The 24013-nt window shown below is 30.7% G+C and overlaps 2 protein-coding genes across 2 annotated transcripts; both read left to right on the top strand.

The window, feature by feature from the left end:
• The first annotated feature begins 13211 nt into the window (after nt 1-13211).
• LOC130892571 (uncharacterized) lies at nt 13212-16751 on the top strand. Its single transcript, XM_057798040.1, has 2 exons — nt 13212-14515; nt 15676-16751. The coding sequence occupies exons 1-2, from the start codon at nt 13355-13357 to the stop codon at nt 16003-16005; spliced, it is 1491 nt and encodes a 496-aa protein (XP_057654023.1). The 5' UTR covers nt 13212-13354; the 3' UTR covers nt 16006-16751.
• Nucleotides 16752-17978: 1227 nt separating this feature from the next.
• Nucleotides 17979-23431, top strand: LOC130892602 (exoglucanase B-like). Its single transcript, XM_057798081.1, has 5 exons — nt 17979-18091; nt 20771-20996; nt 21083-21396; nt 21473-21747; nt 22286-23431. The coding sequence occupies exons 2-5, from the start codon at nt 20779-20781 to the stop codon at nt 23396-23398; spliced, it is 1920 nt and encodes a 639-aa protein (XP_057654064.1). The 5' UTR covers nt 17979-18091; nt 20771-20778; the 3' UTR covers nt 23399-23431.
• Nucleotides 23432-24013: the final 582 nt, after the last annotated feature.

The following is a 24013-nucleotide window of genomic DNA, read 5'->3' as shown; positions in this document are numbered from 1 at the left end:
GAATCCAAATTAATAAAGATGATCCATCATGTAGCACTTAATTAAGATAAAATTGTATACAAATAAAAAAGTCCAGTGCTTTTTCTCATAAATCATCAACGCCGTACGTATAACGAAAAGGGAATCCTGGATAAACCGCTAAATAAATGATTAAATGTGTCTCTGCAAAAAATCTGCCACTAATTGGGTGCCACCGCACAGAGTCGATAAAAAAAACGATTTTAAAGGGTATTTGTATAAACAGAGCTACTATCCCTTAACGTTTCCCTTTATACCGACAATTTTCCATGTTTTTTACCGGGTAGGCTCGTGCGTGCAATATTTTTTAGAGTTTTTTTAACTCAAGGGTTGCATTGTTTAAATTTATTGAGTTAATCCATGGGCTTATAAGCGATATTGAATTTCAAGAATGAAAAATTTAATTCTTCAATCAGAGGCTCAACGAAAAATACTATTAAATTGGAAACATAGCGGCTTGAAGCTGTACCTCATTTGCATGCTTATTTACTTGAAGATATCTTCTATGGAATCTTGTTCACAATAAATCTAAGAATATACATATGCAAAAGAATTTCTGGTCTTGTAAGACCAAGACTAAATTTTTTTAATCAAAAATTAAGATTTCAAACTTGAAAATATTCAAACTCTATTTTCTTTTTTGTTCTTCTTCTTCTACTCTCTCCATTATACCTTTTCTTCCGTTTTTGCCGTTCTTTCTCTGCACACTTCTTCCTACTATACTACTTTCCGATTATAATATTTGTTTTTGATAATCAACTTTTTCCAAATTTCCAAATAATTTAAAATAAAGTTGTCGAAATTATCTAACTTGCTTTTATGGTTGACAAAGTCTGACTGTCCGTCGAACGGATGGTGGTGCTTAAAAAAAACAAGAGAAGATCCCAGAAAGGGAATAAAAACGGACCTGAACAAAATTAGTCATAAAAAAAACTTTCTAAAATAAACTGAAACTATATATTAAACACTTTATATAAATTTACATTTTCAAACACTATTTGAATAACATTTTCCATAACGAATATCTGAAATATACAAAAAATGAACGTAGAAACACATTGAGAATACATTGAGAATATTAAGTTGGAATTTCTGGAACCGTTGTCGATATTCATACTGAATACATTTTTCACACATTTTTTACAGTGTATTCGATATTGAAAATATGTCAAAATTCTTGGTACATTTTGGTTGTTCTTTCAAAAAAATAGGAGCTCCAGATCAATGTAGATCAGCATTCAAAAAAGGATATTCTGTTCAGTCACACTTTAATTTTATTCAACTTAAAGTTCAAAAAACAGTTTTCTAGTGTTCTTCATTTATTGGGTATCAAAAAAGATTTAGCATCGATTATTAATTCATACATAGAAAGCCAACAGCAAATTTATGGATATAATAACTAAGACACGTGCTTTTAACTCATTAATATTTTTTTTCACGAAAATCTAACTTAAATTTCATCAAAATTGCATTTATATAAAAATTATCATTCCCAACAATTTCATTACCTGTCAAATATTTTGCGCTGGTTCATGGACTATGAGATCAACAAGTTGTTTCGAGGGTAGGTTTTTTACACAAGATAAATTAGCTTTTTAACGCTGATTTGAAAAAGTCGGGAAATCTGTTTAAGAGAATCACCGCCGCATTTTTACGGTTTAAAAGGGATAACGCAATTACAGAGATTAACAGCTCGTTTAACAAGGTTAAAATTGGTTTTTATCCTGTCGTTCACTGCTCTAGTTAATTCTTTTTCATTTCATTCAGGTTTTTTATCCATTAAAAAATATTTACTTCACAGAAGAGTTGCAAAAAAATGTGTCAAATTGTTTTTGAAATAATGTATAGACTAAATTTTACATATTATCTAATTTTTAGTATGTAGACGATAAATAATGAAATATTTTCGATAATCAGGATACTAATGGCAATAAATATGAATATTTATTATATTTATAGTAAAACATTACTAAATATGTTAAAAATTATACACATTTGAGTTAAACTACTATATATTTTTATTAATAATAACGTTTATTTATTCAAAAATATAAAATTTAATAAATATTTGAAATATTTTACTTCAGTTTAGATGAAAATAACACAAAAATGGTAAAAAACGACTAGAAGTATGACCTCAAAGGCAAGTTTGTATATGGTAGTCAACTTACTGCCACCTCACATACTTCTTCGTGTTTTTTATTTTATTTTGATATCATAAATAGATTATTTTCCATGTCTAGTTATGACAAAACACTGTCCTTATCAAGTTAATCAATATATTCTTACAAATAGTCGGATAGGGATTCGATTTTTGGTGAATTATAAGGATAGCTCATAAAAGTATAATTTTCTAGAATCCATAATATTGCATTTGTCAAACAGTAGGTCACAAAACATAGGCATGTTGAAGTATTTTCACCAATCGAAATATCAAAGTATATGAAATTCAGAATCTTTAATATTTTCACTACTTCGTCCCTATGGTTTTCCTATCTAGACTTGCAATCAGTAAAGATCTTTTACATCACCTGTGAGAAATATATTGATAGTTCAGTCAGATCACGAAGTATCAGATACAATAGGCGAGGAATATTTAGAAGAGATAATTTTCTGTGGATTCTGTATATTTTTACTCATAATAGCGCTATAAAACAGATTGTAACATCCGCATAGATAGATGTCCTAGAGAATAAGCTATTTACTAATATAATCAAAAATCTCTTTCTGTAAAAACTCCATTTTCGTCGTGTGGTTCATTTGAAGTTGAGGTCAATGCTACAACTATGTAACTAAAATTCAGTTGATTTTAGGAGAATGCAAATTAAAGTTTTACCAAGATTCTGAGAGATTGTGGAGACTGAACTAAAAGTTATTCTACCACCATTTCTGGGTTCTATTCAATTAGAAGTATTTATGTCTATGTAAGAATTGTGTAAAAACCAATATCAAATGGTCAATGTTGTATTTAATAAATGATTTTTCAATTTAGGAAGACATCAAACTAAATAATTCAAATTTAGCAAAGCCAGGATAGTTAATAAATAGTTTATTTAGTATCTATAAGTTTTTATTGACGATAATGTTTATGATATTTTTTGTACAAATAACAAATTAATAAAATAAATCCATAGAATCAAACCATGTTATGGTAATCAAATTTCCAAAGTGACAAAATAATAATACAGAATTATAGATTTTCGTTCTCAGAATCCTCAAAATTACATTCGGATCTAGATCTGTTCTAGATAAAACTGTTTGTACCTATCTTCTATTGGCTTTAACGACAACAAGGAAAACAGATGACTATGTTTCAAGAAAGTGATTGGTTATACCGTTGCTACAGCTACAACAAGCTTCTTTTGTTGATATCTAAGATTTTGAAGGATTTATTGGAAATCTTACTGAATTTAATCTTATAATGTGCAGATTTTTTAAATGCATCCAGATTATTTCTTGCTACTGGATTTTCCTTTCTGCGGCTCTTAACTTTTTTTTCATAACAAGCTCTTAGTCATTGATATTTTCGATTTCAATTCAAAATTACGAATTTTACACTTTTGCGGTAATAGAACTTGAAGTAAAATTATTAGATTGGAATTTTGGAAACATTTCTAAGCATTATAAAGTAGTTTTATTATTATTTTTTAATAGAATATATGTATACGAAACTTTTTCTTTGTCAATTGTTTTATAATTATTGAAAAGTCCAAAAGAAATCAAAAAGGTTTTGAATTGCAAATGGAGTAACTATTTAGTACTATAGATAATTCCATGAAGGGACATAATTCATAACAACATAATACGAAAATATATACCAGTAATCAAATATTAGTTTAATGAGACAAGTAATGAGAAAGTTTTATGTAACATTTTTTTTATTACCCCCATTTATTTTTTTTTACTAATTCTAAAAAACATTATCAAACGGATGCAAAGAAAATATTTGTGCAGCTTCGCAGTCGTACGTTTTAAAAGCTTCTTCTGAAGTTTTATAAAGATTTCTTATAATGTTGATCTTAATACCTCATCATAATACTTCTTCTCCAACTACAAAAAAGATTTCTTGAGCTGGATTTTTCAAATTTAAATAAATTGTGTCCTTATTATCACTAGAGCTCTTCATGAACAACATTCTAAATATTATAACCTTTTTGGATTGAAATTTAACACTTATCAGACTCATTTGGAAATAGCTCTTATCCCAAACAAACGAAAATCACTATAATATCGAAAATTCAGGATTCTAATGTTCAGAATTGAGTTACCAATATGCAAATCCTGTGAAGAGAATGAAAATGAATGAAAAGGCTTTAGATGACAATATCATTGATTATTTAGAGGATTTAAATGACATCGATTCACTACTTCACTGTTTTATGGAAAAAAATATTCATATCATTATTAGCTACAATGATATAACATACAAGCACCCTTTAGTTTCATGGTTGAAAAGGTAATAAACATTTAGGATCAATTCAACTTCCCTAATATCATTTTTTTATATATATGTAGTTTTAACCGTCTAAATTTGATTCCAATTTCTTTAGTAATCCTCAAAAAATGCTGTTTCTAGTATTCCTCAATATGAGTGAATTTATACCATGAATTATTTCACAAGTCCTTTTATGCAAAATTTATCCTTATATACAAATAATTGGAGCCGTATTTTTCTATCTACAATCAACCAATATCTTTTTATCAGTGGATATTAGCAAAAATCAATAACTAATAGTTTTTTACGCACTCTAAACTCAACGTTTCCAGTTTGTTCAAAACAAGTTTAAAGTTACGTGCTGAAACAAAACCTCAAACTTATTAACTAAAATGTTTTTTTTTTATTGTAACGTTCTATATATTTAACAACAGAATAGTATTTTATAAGTTTTGAACCTAAAGAGGCAATTTGAAAAAATTTATCCTAAACTAATAAGAAATATATTATCTATAATGAGAACCTTCATTTGACTTGATTCTCATTTTATTTGGGATGAATGTCTTAATCAATTTTTACACTAATTTGTGTAATAAATATGTATGACTTTAGTTTAAGATCAAAATCTTGATTTTCGAAGACACCTTATTATTTTTGAATTTATCTTTGGCACTAGTTATCTCAATTAAAATGATTAGTTTAGGGAATCAAAATGTTTCACAGTTTAACTGAACCTCAATTCAAAGTAGAATTTGTAGCTTATTACTCTATAACATATCTGATTGCATAGTTGGAAACCTATGCTATTACCTCAATTATAAAGTAATTTTTTCAAACGTTTATAATATTAAAAACGATCTTAGATAATTTTTTCTTTTCGAACCTTTTAATAATCTCTAAATACCTTAGTATGTGGACTTTTAGGTGCTTCTTATCCATGAATTTCACTTGATTGACGGACTGATACATTTTTATTTTTCACAGCTTTGAAGATATGTTTTGAATGTGTTTATCTCGTTGACTCAATCGTCAATAACAACTCCTTCTTTAACTTATAATTATACTGTATCCTTATAAGATATATGGTAAATGTATTCTGTCTATTTACTCAGAGTATATTTCGGCTGTTGTGCTTTTAATTGAGTTATTTGCTGTTTAAACAAAAAAAATCAAACGTCTGTCTTGTGGTTATTGTTTAAACTCTTATTCGAGTACTAAACGTATTTCAGAATATGAAATCAAATACTAGTGTCATGATATAAACAATTTTTAGTAAAATGTGACCATATTTCGTAAAAAATTCGAACAATCCGTTTATTTTGTTTTATTTGTAACAAATTTCGTTTGGAGAGTCGTTCTAAAACAAGTTTTATACGAAATATTTTTCATAGAATTTATTTATTAGATTATCGGTTTTGATATTGAGTGCGGATTTTTAATTATCGGTCTTCAGGAACAATACCCATAGCTTTAAGCTTTTTGTATGACATATACATTTCTGCTCCCCCAAAAAATTATTTTTAAGTTCAGTAATTTTAGGATAACCTTTATTGTACTAAAACACTAGTTGTAAAAATTATTTCCAGAAATATCGAAAGAAATATCCTCCTCAACAATGTACTATCACGTCTACCAATTACGTTTTCTGGAAATGTTTACCAGGTTTTATGTTTAGTAATTTTAATTTATTTCATAAGGAACTTTTGTTATTTTTAAGTGAAAACTGTTAATTTTATAAACACAAACACACATTCATTGCATGAAATGGTATGTTACTTTTTAAAAATAAGTTATGTTTTTTCTTTGGTTTAGCTTTAAGTTTTACATAATATTTCGGATTAAGAAATTGATTTACACATACAACTGTTTGCGACATTAAGTTAGTTTATTTGCTCATAATTTCGAGTTTCTTTATTGTAACCATAGCTTTAAGTGTTTTTGGATTAATTAGATTTTATACATTTGTACGTTCTTTTGTATTTTTTGGTTTTGGATAAAATAAATTTCACTAAAAACTTGTTCTTCTCAATCTCCTAAAATAGATCATATTTCACTGTAGAAACCACACGTAACATTTAATTAGGTTAAAAATCTTAAATACTCTGCAGATTATTCTTATTATATACGAGGTGTGTTTACTGAATAACGTTAACCATTAAAACAGTAGTGGAAGTCTTCTTCGGTTAACTTCTTTAGGACAGATTCGATTCTTTTTGTGTACTTTAGAACGACGAATAATACAGATGATTTCACACTATGGTGTGAATGCACAAACTTTTTGCATATTAAAATTGTCATGCTGTTCAGATTCTTTATCAATTCTTCCAGTTTTAGCAATACTTGACTAACAGTTTTTCGAGATTGTCATGCGATTTTGACGCGGAAACCCTGACACCACCTAAAAAAACCTGATAAAAATCAACCTCCCATATGATTCTTTTCGTTGATTATGAGTTTAAATGGCGGTTTGTTCTAAATTTCATGTGTAATTTCACAACAATTCATTTACCTGCTGCTATATTTTCTTGCAAAATAAAAAATAATGATGCCAATATAGACAACGACTGCACTGATTGTTTACTGATTTGTATGATTCATCAGAATGTTTGGTAGTAACATCTGCCGATTACTAGAGATTGACGCATATGCATTTCTTCTGAAGAACTGTCTTGCAAGAAAATAAAGAATCCATATAACAAGAAATTAAGCAACACAATTATTTAAAAAAACTGAAAGAAATACTAAAAATTTGATCTTCAATATATGCTATAGTTTGAATCTATCTAAAATAATTCTTATACCAAGTACTGAGGAATGACTTATACAGAGTTTAAATTGATGAAAAAAATAAATAGAAATCCTTTATAAAAGGCGACATTTTTTTATGGTTCTATGAAATTACAATTATCATTTGAAACGATACAATTATTATAACAATTATTTGGATATCCAGTATTTGATTAGTCCGAGTTTTCAGTATTTATTAGTGAATTCTCGTGAAATCACATTTACACCAGAGCAAGTTCTTGAAGATGTCAACTAAAACGTTCTCTCGTCCTGTCCCCTTTATCCAACTTAATATGATAATTAAGGAAGTGACGTTTAAGTGATGAGTGACATTACAGTTCAGTTACGTAACTATTATATTTAATCTGGAGTTAAAGTTCGCGCCCGCCTAATGATACGTTAACTAAAATTAGTGGAGGAATCCGCCTGGATGCATCTATTCTCATTTCTAATATACGCGCTTTTCTTCGGCCTCATTTGTTCCTAAGATTACGTTAAATACTCTTGGATTTTGCAAGAATTTCTCTCATCCAGATCATAGCATCGGGCGGGGTGCGAAAATTGATGAGTTCCTAATTTGTTTCACTTCGGTTGGGTGAGTTTGAGTGCCGTGTGGCCGATCTATAAGAATCTCCATTAAATTAATCATTTGATAGAACTTGAGAGAGAACTATTCTTTTTCTAAACATGAATCGCTAATTTATCCCCATGTTGAAAAATAGAAAAGCAACTGCGTCCCTTCCGTAGCGTGTAGTTTCATAATTAACCTAATATTTTATTTAGGTTTAATTTTGATAGTATACTTGGCAATTGAACAGATCTGGATCGAGGGCTACACCTTTTGTTTTAAGGGAGGAAAGCATTTTATTTGGTTTTGTTCAACTTTGATGAAAAATTTTGTTGTCCGAACGTCTGACAGCAATAAAAAAAGGAAAATTATTGTGATTCATAACAAATCTAAAAGCAATTATTGAAATAGATCAAATGGATTATTTTTTACATAAGCTTTAAAATTCATTATATACAGGATGGATGTAAGAGAGAAAACACAAATACATTGTTATTGTATTCCAATAAATATTTAAAATGAGCAATATAGAATGGAAAAAAATCGTCCAATTTGTCGCTATACCTTCGCTGACATTTCTGAAAACTCCCTTTATATTTCCCAAAACTCTTCGAGATACAGCGACGGTTATGTTATCCATTTCTTTACAATTGCTATCCTCTAATTTTGATATTGTTCTTTGTTTATTCACGTAAACACAAAATCATAGGAAGAAATCATCTGTAGGTAAGATCTGAGCTTCAGGGAAGCGAGATAGATCAATTTCTTTGAGAATATTTCTTTAACCATTAGTAAACTCTTATTGGATGTATCATAGGTTACGCCATTTTGTTATATCCATATTTCATTGTTATAAACGAGCTTTTCCAAACATTCCGAGCCTTCAAATTAAGACTTTGCTGCCCATACCGTCTCTTTTGAAGAGTAGACTGTGGTATTTCAATTTAGGGTTTTGTCTACTCCAAAATCTGAAATTTGTTTCGTTGGCATGCCGATTTAAATGAAATTGGGCTTAGAGAATAGAATGTTATTAAAATTACCTGCAAGTTCCAAGATCATATTGATTTTTTTCGTAAGATTAAATTATTTTCTTTCAATTCTTGCCGTAACTGTATCTTAAACGAATGCTGTTTCTAGTCCAACTTCGTTATCTGATGTAAAAACATCTGAACGCGTAGACAACCTTGAATTGTTTTATTATTTGCGCCACAAAGTCTACGCTTCTCCTACTTCGTAGCAGCCCTGTTTACTTTTTATTAATAATGTTAGTTGCTTCGAAGTTTTTAAACCACGATTTGATTAATTTGACACGGATTGATATTATGTTATACAAGAGAAATAAACGACAATAATTAATGATGTAAGGATAATTTATAAATTGTTTTACACGTAACGCGTGCAGTCATCTCGTGAAGAGATTTGTTGTTAATAAATTTCTTTCTTTATATTTCCTCTTTATTTATCATATTCATGATATGTGACTATATTAGAAAACTTAATGGATTAGAATTAGAGTTTATTACCACGACCAATCCAGTGATGAGGAAATCGTTAACTCGAGTACTCACACTTCTTTTTTTCCTTTATGAAACGTAAACAAACTTCCATTTCTACCTGTGCTGCAATTCCAATTAACTATAGAAGTGTAGAAATACTTTTTACGTACAATATGTGGAACTCGCGCCTGTTGAGTTCTTATATTTGTATCTATTCAAAATCAGCTCTATTCAGTTGAAAAATATCTTCTATCAGAAGCTTTTCAGGTTCTGTCAGAAGCCAGCAGGACCGGTACAAAATTTTCAGCAGTAAGGATGATGTTTATTTCTCTGTGGCATATTTTTATTTGTGTATCCCACCGATAGCAGTAAAAGAGATACAGGCGGGTTCTGAAAGATCAAAGTTTAGAGAGTGACAGTGTAAGATAGAAGTTCATTTCACCATGTTTCTTGTTGATCAACTCAAGTAATTTTTTATGACTATATTCATCCAGTTGTTTTCCCATCCATGTTTATAGCACCTTTCTGCATGTAGACTGCTGTTTTTTGTGGATTCTGCCACGTTTTCTCCAGACTGGAGTTGCGTAAAGGATGGTTGATTAGGAAACTAACTACTGTACGTTTCTTCTGCACGTTTTGGTCTTACGCTATTTGTGCATCAGCCTAGAAACTGTGGATAGATGAAACCTTCACGTAGTATCTGAACGTCCTTATTTAACAGACATTATTCTCGATTTAGGAGGCTACTATTCTCACTCAAAATGCTAGATAATTCATTAATGTCATTGATCAATATCTAGCAACTGAATCTAGTTATTGGTTGATGTGTCATTCATAAATACAAAATGATCCTTTTATTGTATAGGGAAAGATGGACACGTACTAAGACATTCTTAATAACGGGATTTCAATTCTTTGTAAAGAAGATAAATCGTGAAAATGTTTGTATTCAAACCATAGAGTTAATATTAAAGATAGAGAATGGTATACCCATTTTTTTCTTTGTTAATCAGGAGCTCGTGTCCATTTGAAGAAACTCCCAAACCTCGCGTTTATAACAATAGAATTATTTGGAAAACATGTTGGCGTCCTTTAACACTAGTAGTGAGTGTACTTCAGCCTTTATCAGATGACCTTTATAGATTTAAATTTAGATTTTACGTTATTTTTTTTTTATATGATATCTATTAAGTGTTTGTCATCGCTATATTCAAATACCGTGATTTGTGAATATCATAACATCTTGAATTTAATATTTATATCTAATAAAAGTGAGGGATGAAACCGATTTTCAAACTAAGCATTTTCATTTTTGATGACAAGCCTAAATAATACGAATTTGACGAAGAGCTCGTTTAAGTTGTTCGAGAAAGAGTACAAATCAATATTCGTCGCGGATGAAGCCATAAAGCTAAATGGTTTGTTATCTATAAACAGTCTGTAAGGTCAATCAATAATTTTTCATTTGATTGAGGAAAAAAGTTGGATTTGACGTTTTTTATACGATCCATATGGATGACACCTGATGAATCATCTAAACTTGAACCATTGTGGTACAGTTACACATCTAAACCGTTGAAAGTTGAAGAAATTCTTAGTAATAAATAAAACGACGAAGACAGTGAGGAATCAGAAGAAAATATGATATTGATGATGATTTAAATGATTATTGGTGAATAAAAATGAATAGAGACTTCGGATGTACCGTCATTCATAGTATGGTCAACTTTAATTATAATTTAGAAACTTAGAATCACGTGATAAGAATTGTACGCGCGATTCTTTTAAAAATTTGGTAGTACGTAAAAATATTTTCGAATATGGCATCGATATGCGTGAAATGATAAAGAAAAAGTTTCTTGATAACGCGCAAACATTACTATTACATTATTTATTACAATATAAATTTCATATTGTAAAAAAGTTGGGGGGCCAATGGTCTAAAGGACAGTGCTGACTTTCAGACATTTCCTTTCCCTATTTTTTTCATATTAGTTTTAAAAATAAACTAACAAAAACGCAAATAATATTTCGATAACCAAATAACAAGGATATAAACAAAATAATACCACCAATACAGATTGACCTGTTGTATCCTGAGCTCATAACCTCACAAAATTTAGAAATTAAACTAAGAAGCTAAAAGTTGGCGAATGCTTAGTTTAATTTCAATTTACATTTACAGTTAATGTTCTCCATAAACTACAAGTATCATTTCAACTAGTAATTTGATGTTAATTTTTAATTGCTTGATATAACTAATTTAATAACTTGATATAATGAAATATTCTAAAATTTTATATCTACGTTTACTTCTGTGAGGAGAAAATAATTTTATGGAAAGTCACTTTCTCTCTATCAACAACGATAACGTATCAGAAATAATAAAATTCATTACTATACAAATAAAACAGCCACATCTGTAGCCTCGTATACTAAGTTATATCTAAAAGTGATTAATGTTTTTAAATTGTTTACTGATACTTGAGCGAACTAATTACAGATACATATAAAAATTATCAAGTTGATTTGGAATCATAATATGTAACTACCAGATTATTCACTTTTTTTCTTTTGGTGAAGAATATTTAAAACATCAAAATAAAATGTTAGACATTTATATTCATAATTTGTATATACTACCGCCATCTAGATGAGAAGCTCCCAAACAGAAATTGACTGCTGATGACCCGTTTCAATCGATAATGAGAATTCTACAGGGTTCTATTGAAAGGATTAAAGTAAACTGTAAAGACAAAACGACTACTTGAATATTTAGATAAACAATGAATTTTTTAGATATGAATAATTTTTATTGTTTCTACTTTTATAACAAACAAGCAGGTGATCTCATAACTGCAACGAAATTACCGGTATCAAGATTAAAAAGGTCAGAATATCAGTAATTTTTCTGATATATTACTTAAGCTTCTAAGACCAACTAACACCATGGAAATAAATCATCATGGCATCCAGTGTTGTCTTCACAGAAAAGTTTCAAATTGAGCATTTAATTGTAATTGGATTGAAACATTTCCGAAAAATTGGTTAACCTTCTTTTCCCATTGTAAATTTTACCATCAATATGCGAAGTCTGATAACCAAATAATTCCAGATCAAAAACCAGCCGTGGGATGGTCCATAAGTTCATTTCACCTGGACATACTGTGAATCAAGTATTTTATCCCTATAGACTTGGAAAAAAAATCAACAGAATGCGCTCAAATGAGTGCTGTGTCACTATAATGGAAACTACTTCCACTTTTTTGTCGATTCTAGCACCCTCCGACTTCTTTCCCTTTCACAGTCAAAAAGTGAAATTGAAGTAATAACTTTTTTAACTAAATTCTGTTTCATTCGTTTAAAAGTGATACCACCATCGTACAATCAAATTCTCTAATTCTTATGAAAGAATGATTTCATTTGACTTCAAAATAGGTTACAGTTTTAGCGATTACTGCCTAGTTTAAATTCTACGTAATTTTTCGAGCATTTTAGAGACAATTCGAGGATAAATTCATTCAATTTTACCATCGTACTTGAGGTTTATTCTCTCTATGGAAAACATTCTATGTTCTTCTGCAGTAAATCCATGAAAACGTCCCCTAATTTAAAGCCGATCCAAACACACATTGTGGAAATGTAGCTCCGTGTTATCCCTGATTAAATGTTTTTTTAAACTATATTTAAGTTATTATTTGTAAATCTGGACGATTGTTCATATTTAAATAGTATAAAAAACAAACTATGGTAAGAAAGAGTGAGCTTTTACCCGCAATCTGCACAAGCTTCAAACCATGTGCTTTAGTGTGTTTTGTGTGCTTAGATTAAAAGTGAGGTTAAAGACATCACGTTGTCAGATCTTGTCATTATGTCGTTTCTTTTGCTGTGAATAACAGACGGCTGGATCAACAATGATAATGGTGAATTCTATGTGGTTATTGAGAATATTAAGATACTCACAACTCAGTGTCTCAGTTCTCTTAAATGTAGATGGAAGCAGCTAATATCTGTCTATGGTTTATATATTGAAATGTCATAAACTTGACAATGATTCTATTGTATTTATTGAGTGTTTTTGTGATTTCTTTAGCGGCGGAGGATATAGTTATAAGGGACGCAGGTATTTTTGATATTAAAGAAGGAGACATAGCTATTATTTTTTACGTCACCATCGAAAATACGTCCGAAAAAGACACAGGCATTTCGGTTTCTATGAATAAGTGTTGTGATGAAGCCCATACAAGCGATAGATATAGCTGCGATTCGATGTATATAATCGGTGGTTACATGGGAGTTCTAAAATCTAAACACACAATGAACGCCACTCTTATTTACCCCAATATGTACACATATTTTAGACAAGGTACTTGTACGATTACTGTCAATTACAGATTGGATAAATATGACAAAGTTTTAACAAAAATGATTAATTTTCGAACTAATAATACTGCCGATGAAAGCTACTCGGGTCAAAATCAATGCGCAACTGTTGATCTAGATTCTCAAGATAACTGTAATCGCGTGGATTGTGTTTTGAAGTATTCTGGCGAAAGAAACTACTTCAATCCATCTACAAAAGAATGTGAACGTGTTCCCGTTTGTGTGAGTGATCCCACAAACGGAGTGGAAATTGGATATTCGTTGATAACTAACCAATGCATCAATCTCAGGGACACAATCCAACCTTCTGATATAGAATTCTTGGACAGTAACCAAGCGGATGTTATAGACGACATGAATATGTATCAAACGAATAAAATTTGTCATCGTGGAGAGATAGATTTCTCAAATACAGAATGTGTTTGTTCAAGTGGCTGGCGCACTAGTTTATCAGGAGACGATGTTTACGAACCGTCTCTTCTACTCTACCACATGTGCAACGTTGAAACCGGTACATGGAATTGTGTAAACAAAACCAAAATTCAAACTACAATCCTCATAATATCGATTTTGGTACTTACTGTAGCATCCAAAGTACTAATTGTCATGTGTATTTTAACTTGGTGCTACAAACATTTTACAAAGAGTAATGTGATTGTCTGCACCAGCAAAGAAAAAGATGACTACGAGAAACTTTTGATCCAAAATCCGTTGGAAGATAATGATAAATGTATTTGTACAGATTTAAAGGAGAGGAAGAAGATTCCGAGTCTATACAAACAAACTGTTGATATTAGTTATTATCCTGGTAGAAGGGATTCCTATAAAGTGAGTATTTTCAAGACTCTTCATCATCTTAATGGTTTATTGGTCCTACTGAAAGTACACTTTACCCATTAGATAGATCTTGTTGAGAGATTTCTTCACTATCAATCCATAATTAGTTCTTTATAATAATTTTTCTCTACAGCGTTTTGTAGTTTCAACTGAGTTACATTTCCATTTTGCTGTTTGATATTTATTTAACCTCAAATATTATCTCTTATAAAGATTCAGTAGAAGAGTAGGTTGAGTGGGTAGATTTTTGAAGAGCAAAATAAGCATAAGTTGAGAACAAATGAGATGAAATTGGAGTAAATTACAAATGTCATTATAGAGCTATAAAAGGAAAGATAGCTGGAGAAATGTTTGAAAATAAAGACGAAAAAGCAGCTTGCTACTGACAACAATATGCAATAGAGTATGAAACGAAGAAAACGTATCAAAAGTTTGAGAAATGGATATAAGTCAAACTAATTTGGAGTAAATGAAAGTGATAGAGGAGGAAAATTTTCAAGTTAAAATCGAAGATAACTATTCAATTGACCATACAGTACAATCTGAAATACATCAGGTCAGCGTTCTCGGTCCATTTCTGTATCTGATATCCACAGAAGATGTTCCAACTACAGACGACCATGGCAACAGATGTCGATTCAACTGTAGCTGCAGAAAAAGTGCGAAATCATTTAAACTTGTTACAAAACTGGCTTCACCAGTGTTTGTTGAAGATGCCGTGCTGTTTGGCATAGAGAAAAAAAGCTTAGCACAAATTTTTCAATATAGAATGTAGAAATTAAATGGAAATCAATAAAAATCACGTTTTCATTATTAGTCAGAATAAGAAAAACAACTTAAAATGAAGAAGGGGGTAACAAAAATAAAATACGAAAAGAAGATATGAAGAAGTGGCCAAAAGTTAAACCGATAATAGAAAGAATTGAAGCCACAAGACTAAAATTTTATTATATGGATAAATCAAGATTCTGCATTTTTTGTTAGTTTACTTCATAGATCAATTATCATGCTAGATTATAATTTCGCAAAAAACGTTTTTTCTTCTAAGAAAAAATATGATCTTTTTCTATAGAGCTACGAAATTTATTTAAGTACAAAATTCCTATAGTAGAGAATTATTTTGTTTCAACTATTTTATTCTAATCTTTCAGATGGCTTCTGATGCTTCAAAATCCAGAGCAAATAAGGAAGAAGAATATAGTATTCAGTTAGAACATTCTAGTAGCTCTAGTAACGATGATGACACGACAGAAAACGAAGACAATATTAATGAATCTTCAGAACAAAAAAAAATTAATGAAGCGGAATCATTGCCAAAAAACTCGAAACCCGAAGAAGAAACCGAAACAACAGATTACAGTATACGTTTAAGTAATACAACTAGCTCTAATCCTGGAATTCATCCCACTGATGATTCTACCGAATCTGAAGAATACGTCGTCGATTTGGAGAAAAACGAAGAACCTCATCAACCACAATAATCAAAAAGTTTTAAATTTTTGTACAACTTGTTATACTTTTAATTTCGTTAATTTTTTCCCTCAATTTGTTTGGAAAATCTAAAGTATTAATTACAATTTGCTCGAGTGATTTTGTCAATTGAGTGACTTCTGAAATAATTAAAATTTTTCAAGAACAAAAGATTATAGTTACTGAAGGACTGAATCAAATAAACGAATAGCGAGGAAAGGAACACAATGAGATAATGAAATAGGTTAATAAGATCACAGGAGTTATTTAAAGTATACAAAATTGGAATATTTTCATCGAGAATACGACGTAACATACAAAATTTAAACATACGAAAGTGAAACATAGGTTTTAACAAACACTAAAGAAACATAAATAGTTATCTGGAAAATGTTGAGAAAGAATAAAAACAATTGAAAACTGAAGATTTATAAGAAACAAGTAGCTGAAGAATCTGATTTAAATACTGATTATTAACAACATACATAAAAGCTTAAACAGAAAGATAGAAAAAGGATGCTTCAAACGTAAAAAGTATAAAGGATCATTAAAGAAGATAACACAGATAAAATGAGTAGAGGAAGGTCAAAAATATTTGCATGCAGTACAGATATTGGAGAGGATATGTTGGGAAGAATTGATAAAGCGATTGAAGAAGCTGAAGACCGATGAGAAAGGAAGAATCTCAAGTTTTAAATCCTTAAGGCTAGAATGTGAACAATATTAATTAAATTCAAAACTTGCTGTAGTCCTTGAATCATATTTTGGAATCTTTTGTCAAAAATATGTACAAAAACTGAGACACAACGGTAAAGATTTTATTAGAATTAAGTAAATATGTTGTATTAAACGGAGTAAATTTAAACCGCTGATAATATGTCAAAGATTATGAAAGGAAAAATCGAGAAATATCCTTTATCAACACTCGTCAAATGTCAAAATACTACTTAGTGTATTCCAAATAGTTTGAAGGAATAAGATTAACAAATTTCATTGAAAATATAATGGTTTTCTCAGTCAAAAATATACAGAGTACACCACGGAGGTAGTCCAGTACTTTATTTGACAGTACTACGATATTTGTTTCAAGAGGATAATTTATACAAGAAAACTGTGATGATTTAATATCGAAAGAAATACATAGTTATCAAAGTTATTAAATTTACTATTAAAAAATGAAGGAAATTGGTTAATAAACATGTATCCTCCTATAAAAAATGACATTTTTCCTTGAAATTACTTACCTCAGTAAACCGTCTTCTATAGCTCACTCTGTATTTTAAACGTAAGCCGTGAATATGATGACCTTGATAATTGCTGCAATTAGGAGCAATATAGGACAAAATGTTCCACATCACAATAATTTTGAATACAATTTTGAAAAAACACAACAAAACTGATATAGCAGTAAGCGTATCTTCGTAAAATGGTCCTGGACAAAATTTTCGTTTTCCGTCTCTCGAATTATAAATTGGTAGCTCCCATTATTATTTATACAATAGAAAATTTTTTGACAAATGTATTATTTCAAAAGGAATTTTTTGAGTACTAGTTTCAATATTTTATTGTATATACACTAATTCTTAGAAACGTACACGAAATTTTTTCAAAAACAAAACAAGTTTAAAAATTATTCTCTGACTCTGATTTATTTTGGCTTTTTTTTGAGAAATACGATGTACTTAAAAGTAAGTTTTCAATATTTGAAAGCAATTGGAAACTGTAGCAATAATCTTTCTGGAAACTTTGAGAATTAAATAGAAATAACAGAGAAATCGTGCAAACTTATGATTTATACTAAATTGTTAACTTTGTTTCAATTATTTAATGTTCAACTCAGAACTAACATAATTTGATATCTTTAGTTCGTGCCAACCATTAATAAAATGAACTTTGGTTGTATTCACTTAATAACAAGTATCAATTTATCCTTTGAATAATATTCGAGTAGCTATAAATCATTTTATCTTGTTCAAAATACTTTAATATCAAAAATATACATATCTTGATAAAATGGTTTTGATGAGAGAATTTCTAGCCTATATAAACAAGAAGATAATACCTGGGCACGGAGTCTTGTGGTGTTTTAGCTACAAGGTAAGTGGATCTTAGTAGATTTTATGATTCGAATACAAAGAATTTATCAGAATTTAAATGCTATTTTTTATTACGAAGAAGATAATGATTGATAAGCATTACAACATATGAAAGTATATTGTTATAAATTATTAACGATTATTATTAAGATATTAGGGGTATTTCTATTTTTGGCTTCAAGTATAAATTAATAGATATAAATCACTCATATTACTCCGAAATTTACTCTATGCTTTATTAAAAATTAATAATCCAGCTTCATAATATTGTTTTTAAATTTATTCAACTCACTGTGCTACTTTGTTTATTTGTCTGTTAAGTTGAAACTTTCTAAAAATTTCTCACCAACTTATTGAGTTAGAATTTTGTATTATTTTTCGCTTTTAATGGCAATACATAATTCGATAAAAAAATTGGTAATATATTCGGAAATTGAATAATTCAATTTTTATATGATACGTACAGAATTTTGTATTTTTGTCATACTATAATAGTAATTTTATTTGAATTAACTTGATTGTACAAATTTCTTAACAATTTTTTGTGAAATAAATTATTATTTAAGCGTTTAAAGAAATGAAGTTTAAAATGTAAAATAGTTTCGAAAGCTCAATGGTTCCTGAACACAGCTTACAGAGTACTGTGGTTGTTACATCTAATCTCATTAGGGATGTCAATACATTATAACTAATTTTAAATAATTTTTACTTTATCCAATTGTTAGGGCCGGATTAAGATTTATAAGGCCCGGGGCTAAAATAATGACGGGGCCCCCTTAAGGAATTCGGAAACCTGGAAAAATTCACAAAATAATATCAATACATTAGATTTGTGGTATCAACACATCAAAAAATACAGAATGATTTCCAAAATTGGGGCCCTCTTGGACCTGGGGCCCGGGGCTATAGCCCCCCCAAGCCCCCGGCTTAATCCGGCACTGCTAATTGTGAAAATTTTTCTTATAGTCGGATTTTTTAGCTAATTATTAAAAAGTAATTGTTCCTATATGACAAAATTTATTTTTTTCCAACTATATATCAATGAATTTTTCAGCTTTGTCATCATCAGCATTTTTATTTAAGAGAGTTGTAATAATATTTTTCCGAAACATTCTATTTTACATAGTATTTTAAGTGAAGTCCGGTTTTATTATTTAAATTCAGCTAATTTTTTAGCGTTCGGTTCATAATTTTGAAATATAATCATTAGTTAATTGTAATATAAGGTCTAAATGCTCCAAAACTTTAATCCACAAACTCCTCATTATTTGATGAAAAAAGGAAAAAAATTAGGTTCATCTGATATGCAATAAAATAATGTGTAGAATCGTCTTTATAGACAAGAGTCGATAATTTTTGTAACCAAAAAAATAATAGTGATATGGAATCCATTGGGAAAAAGATATAACAAAAGTTGAGGGATAAATAATTTACTGGCGATCTGGAATCGGAAATTAAAAGTGGGTGAGTTTTCAGGAGTAAAAAACGGTTTATCTCGATTTATAGTAAAACTGAGAGTCCTATGAAAAATTTCAGTTGTGGGTGACTTAACTTTTGTATTCCCACTTTTTTCACATAATCTCAAAATTGACGTGAAGATTTTATTTTCAGCTATTTCAAAAAATTTTTTCACGAAATTCGATGGAAACTTATCTGTCAAATACACTGCAATCTTTTCCATTTAATCTATTTCATATACTTCATTTTGATTTAACATCGAAAAAGCAAAATTTTCAATCGAATTTTCTCAAGTTAAAATATCGACTTTTGGATTAAAAGGTCGGTAGGCTTGAGGATGGTGTTGAAATATTACTGCGGTGAATTTTCTCAAAAAATACCAAAAAAAAACAGAAAAACTTCTATTTCAATTTCTCGAAAAACGTGTTATATTGATAAACAAAAAATGTCCAATACAAAACGTAAAGATTCAAAAATAGTTGTTCAAAATATCAAAGACAGGATTTGAGGGGTATTTTATCTAATAATGGGAAAAGTTGATTTATTACAGCCTATTTACATTTCTGTCATAGAAAATCTCATAGTATATAAATATACATGTAAATCATACTATTAAATTTAGATACTTCATACTGATTACGTTATCATCTCATCATTTCTGAATACCTTACCTTACATAATTACTTTATATTAATTTTAGACGCTTTGATGAAATTTTTTTATCCTTAAATTTAACGAAACTTCCCGATCTCAGTAGATCATCTAAATCTTCAATATCATCACCGTCTTCGTCACCAATATTATTTCCAGTCTGCATTGGTTCTTCATATAAAATTTTATCTGAATCGCTCATTTCCTCGAAGGTTTTTCTTCCACGATGAAACATTTCTCAGAACAATGACAATTTGAACATTCCAAAACATGTATTCGGTAACCAGAATTAGAGTTACATCTAGTTTCATGGTTGCATTGAATAGTTTTGAGTGTTATTTCCGGAATTAATACCTTATCTGTGAATTTGGACGTAACTCCTTTTTTTTGTTCATTACTGTTATATTCTATTCCCATCACATTCCACAACTATTTTATTCCACTCTTTACCATTGCCATAGGAATACATTATTAACTTTATATGAAAGAAGTCTTCCGCCTTTCATATTTTGTAATTTGTATTATATAATATTACAAACTCTTTCTATCCATGAAATTTATATTTTTCCAGGAAAAAAGATGAAGCTTCTATTCTTATTTGCTATCGTTGGCTTTCACTCCGCTTATGCCGGAGTATATACCGATCGTTTCACTCAACAATATAATAAAATTCACGATGCCGCCAATGGTTATTTTTCTAAAGAAGGAATTCCCTACCACTCTGTTGAAACCCTCATTGTAGAAGCTCCTGATTATGGACATCAAACTACCTCTGAAGCCTTCAGTTACTATATTTGGTGAGTATTGATGAGGAAAGAATATTAACTATCATTTATTATATCGCCTTTTGTTCCATGAATTTCTTGAAAATAATATTTTACAGGCTGGAAGCTTTGTATGGTCGTATCAATGGAGACTTCTCCAAATTCAACACAGCTTGGGAAACTATGGAAAAATGGATCATCCCAAGCCATGCTGATCAATCTACTAACAACTTTTACAATGCTTGGGCTCCAGCTACGTACGCTGATGAACTCGATGACCCCAGTCAATACCCATCATGGATGAAATTCGGAACTCCAGTTGGACAAGACCCCATCTATCAAGAATTGGTCAATGCTTATGGTACTAGTGACATGTATGCTATGAACTGGTTGTTGGACGTTGATAACACATATGGATTTGGAAACACACCTGGTTAGTATTTAATATTCGCAGTATAACTTTCTCATATTTCCTATACTGACATTTATATTTTTTTTTTCATTCATAGGTGGTGGCTGCAGTCTTGGACCAAATACGAACCAACCATCCTTTATAAACACATACCAAAGAGGTCCCATGGAATCTGTATGGAAAACTGTTCCACAAACAACTTGCGATCTTTTCAAATATGGAGGTGTCCATGGATTCTTGGATCTCTTCGTAGGAGACAACAGCTACTCTCAACAATGGAAATATTCTAATGCTCCTGACGCTGATGCGCGTGCTGTCCAAGCTGCTTTCTGGGCTCACGAATGGGCTAATGAACTTGGAAAATTGAGTGATGTGAGTATATATTTCAGACGTTAGAATTGTCATCAATATCTGTAGATTGTTTTTTTTTAATTGTTTGTTAAACTTAATTGCTAACAAGAAAGAAGGGTGGGTATAATTTTTCCATCTACTACAACTTCCGCAAATGCTGGCCCCAATTCATCAGTCGTCGCCGATTTATGGGCAAATAACGATGGGCGCTACAATAGATTAGACCACCAATTAAGAGTTTCAAAATGTGATACGTAGTCTACAAGATGAAGGATGCAGAACAACTACGCTATGCTGTAGCCTCTACTAGTTATTTTCGACCAAGTTATTCCATTGGTTTTCAATTAATGTAGTTTTCCACAAAATTTGCAGAGCTATCACTGTTTTCCATATATAAAATTGTAACCATCCATAGTACCGAAAACTGTATCTATTGGATCTCAAAAATGACGAGCACGAGCCACAAAATAAAGCCATAACGTTTCAGAAGCTTTTTTCGATATATTTAGCTGTTAAATTGATATGACAGGATCAAAATTTTTGATAAAACATTTTTTAGGTTTCAGAAACTTTGTCCAAAGCCGCTAAACTTGGAGATTACTTACGTTATGCTCTTTTCGACAAATACTTCAAGAAAATTGGAAACTGTATTGGACCTCAAACTTGTCCCGGTGGACAAGGAAAAGAGAGTGCCCATTATTTATTGTCTTGGTACTTTGCTTGGGGAGGTGCAATCTACTCTAACTGGGCATGGCGTATTGGAGATGGTGCTGCTCACTTTGGTTACCAAAATCCATTGACTGCATATGTATTATCAAACGTTGACGCATTAAAACCAAAAGGAGCTACCGCTGTAACAGACTGGGCTGCGTCTCTTGACAGACAACTGGAATTCTACGCTTGGTTACAATCTGCAGAAGGTGCATTTGGTGGCGGTGCAACCAACACCTGGAACGGTAGATACGATAATCCTCCAGCTGAATTACAAACCAACACTTTCCACGGTATGTTCTACGATTGGGAACCCGTATACCACGATCCTCCTTCAAACAGATGGTACGGTATGCAATCTTGGTCTACTGACCGTCTTGCTCAATACTATTATGTCACCGGAGATGAAAAGGCTAAACAACCTCTAGAAAAATGGGTAAAATGGATTCTTTCCGAAATTAAACTTGATGGAGATGGATTCAGCCATCCAGATAAACTAAACTGGAGTGGAAATCCACCAGATGTTCATGTTACCGTTACAGATTATAGCGAAGATGTTGGTACTGCTTCATCAACTGCCAGAACTTTAGCTTACTACGCTGCCAAATCTGGTGATCAAGAAGCTAAGAGAGTAGCCAAAGAATTATTGGACAGAATGTGGAATAAATACCAAGACGACAAAGGTGTTTCAGCTCCAGAAGTTATGGACACTTACAATCAATTTAACGGTGAAGTATACGTTCCACAAGGATGGATGGGATCTTATCCAAATGGAGACGTTATTCAGCATGGAGTCAAATTCATCGATATCAGATCATGGTACAAGAGTGATCCTGAATGGGCTAAAGTAGAAGCTCATTTGAATGGTGGAGAGGCACCAACATTCACCTACCATCGTTTCTGGCAACAGGCTGACATCGCAATCTCACTAGGAACTTACGGAATTTTGTTCGATGAATAAGATTTATATGTTTAATAAAGTTTGACATAATCACATATGTTTTTTATTTTTCCTTCCATTTCAAATTAAAATATACAGTAGTTGATCTTTATCCAACAGCTCAGCAAATTTCTGATATCAATAAGTTGGAATGAACTTCCACAGTTTACTTCTGTACAAATTTCGTGGAATATGTTGTTTGAAATTGTTTAACAAAAGTAGAGGAATGGAGACAGAGGTTTCCAGATTCCTACTGGATCGTTTCATAACTAGTGATGAAATGTTGCGATATAAAAGCAAGAAATATATTTACGATGACGAAAAGCTACGAGCTTCTATGAAGAATATTCAATTTCAAAGCTTGTTCATCGCTCTAATAAATGCCTCAATTCATCTGGCGATTACATGGAACAGTACAATTGTAGTTGCTAATAATTTCTTGTACTTTCTTTATGTTTTACTTCTGAAAGTCCGTAACCTACTCAATAACCCTCGTATTTGATTATTATCTACACAATCTTATTATAAAAAAGTTATCTGGATGTATAAAAGGCATTTTCCATATCACTATAAACGCACCTCCTTCAACCTTCAGTTTCCACAACTCGTTAGCACAAGTCATTGTTTACGACGTTC

This window comes from Diorhabda carinulata, chromosome 4, assembly GCF_026250575.1.
Source record: "Diorhabda carinulata isolate Delta chromosome 4, icDioCari1.1, whole genome shotgun sequence".
Classification (NCBI taxonomy): domain Eukaryota; kingdom Metazoa; phylum Arthropoda; class Insecta; order Coleoptera; family Chrysomelidae; genus Diorhabda; species Diorhabda carinulata.
This window is presented reverse-complemented; position numbering and strand designations above follow the sequence as displayed.

Coding starts and splice junctions, on each gene's coding strand:
- LOC130892571 (XM_057798040.1), top strand. CDS start 13,355: ATGATTCTATTGTATTTATTGAGTGTTTTTGTGATTTCTTTAGCGGCG. Junction 14,516..15,675: donor GTAGAAGGGATTCCTATAAA/GTGAGTATTTTC, acceptor CTAATCTTTCAG/ATGGCTTCTGATGCTTCAAA.
- LOC130892602 (XM_057798081.1), top strand. CDS start 20,779: ATGAAGCTTCTATTCTTATTTGCTATCGTTGGCTTTCACTCCGCTTAT. Junction 20,997..21,082: donor GCCTTCAGTTACTATATTTG/GTGAGTATTGAT, acceptor AATATTTTACAG/GCTGGAAGCTTTGTATGGTC. Junction 21,397..21,472: donor TGGATTTGGAAACACACCTG/GTTAGTATTTAA, acceptor TTTCATTCATAG/GTGGTGGCTGCAGTCTTGGA.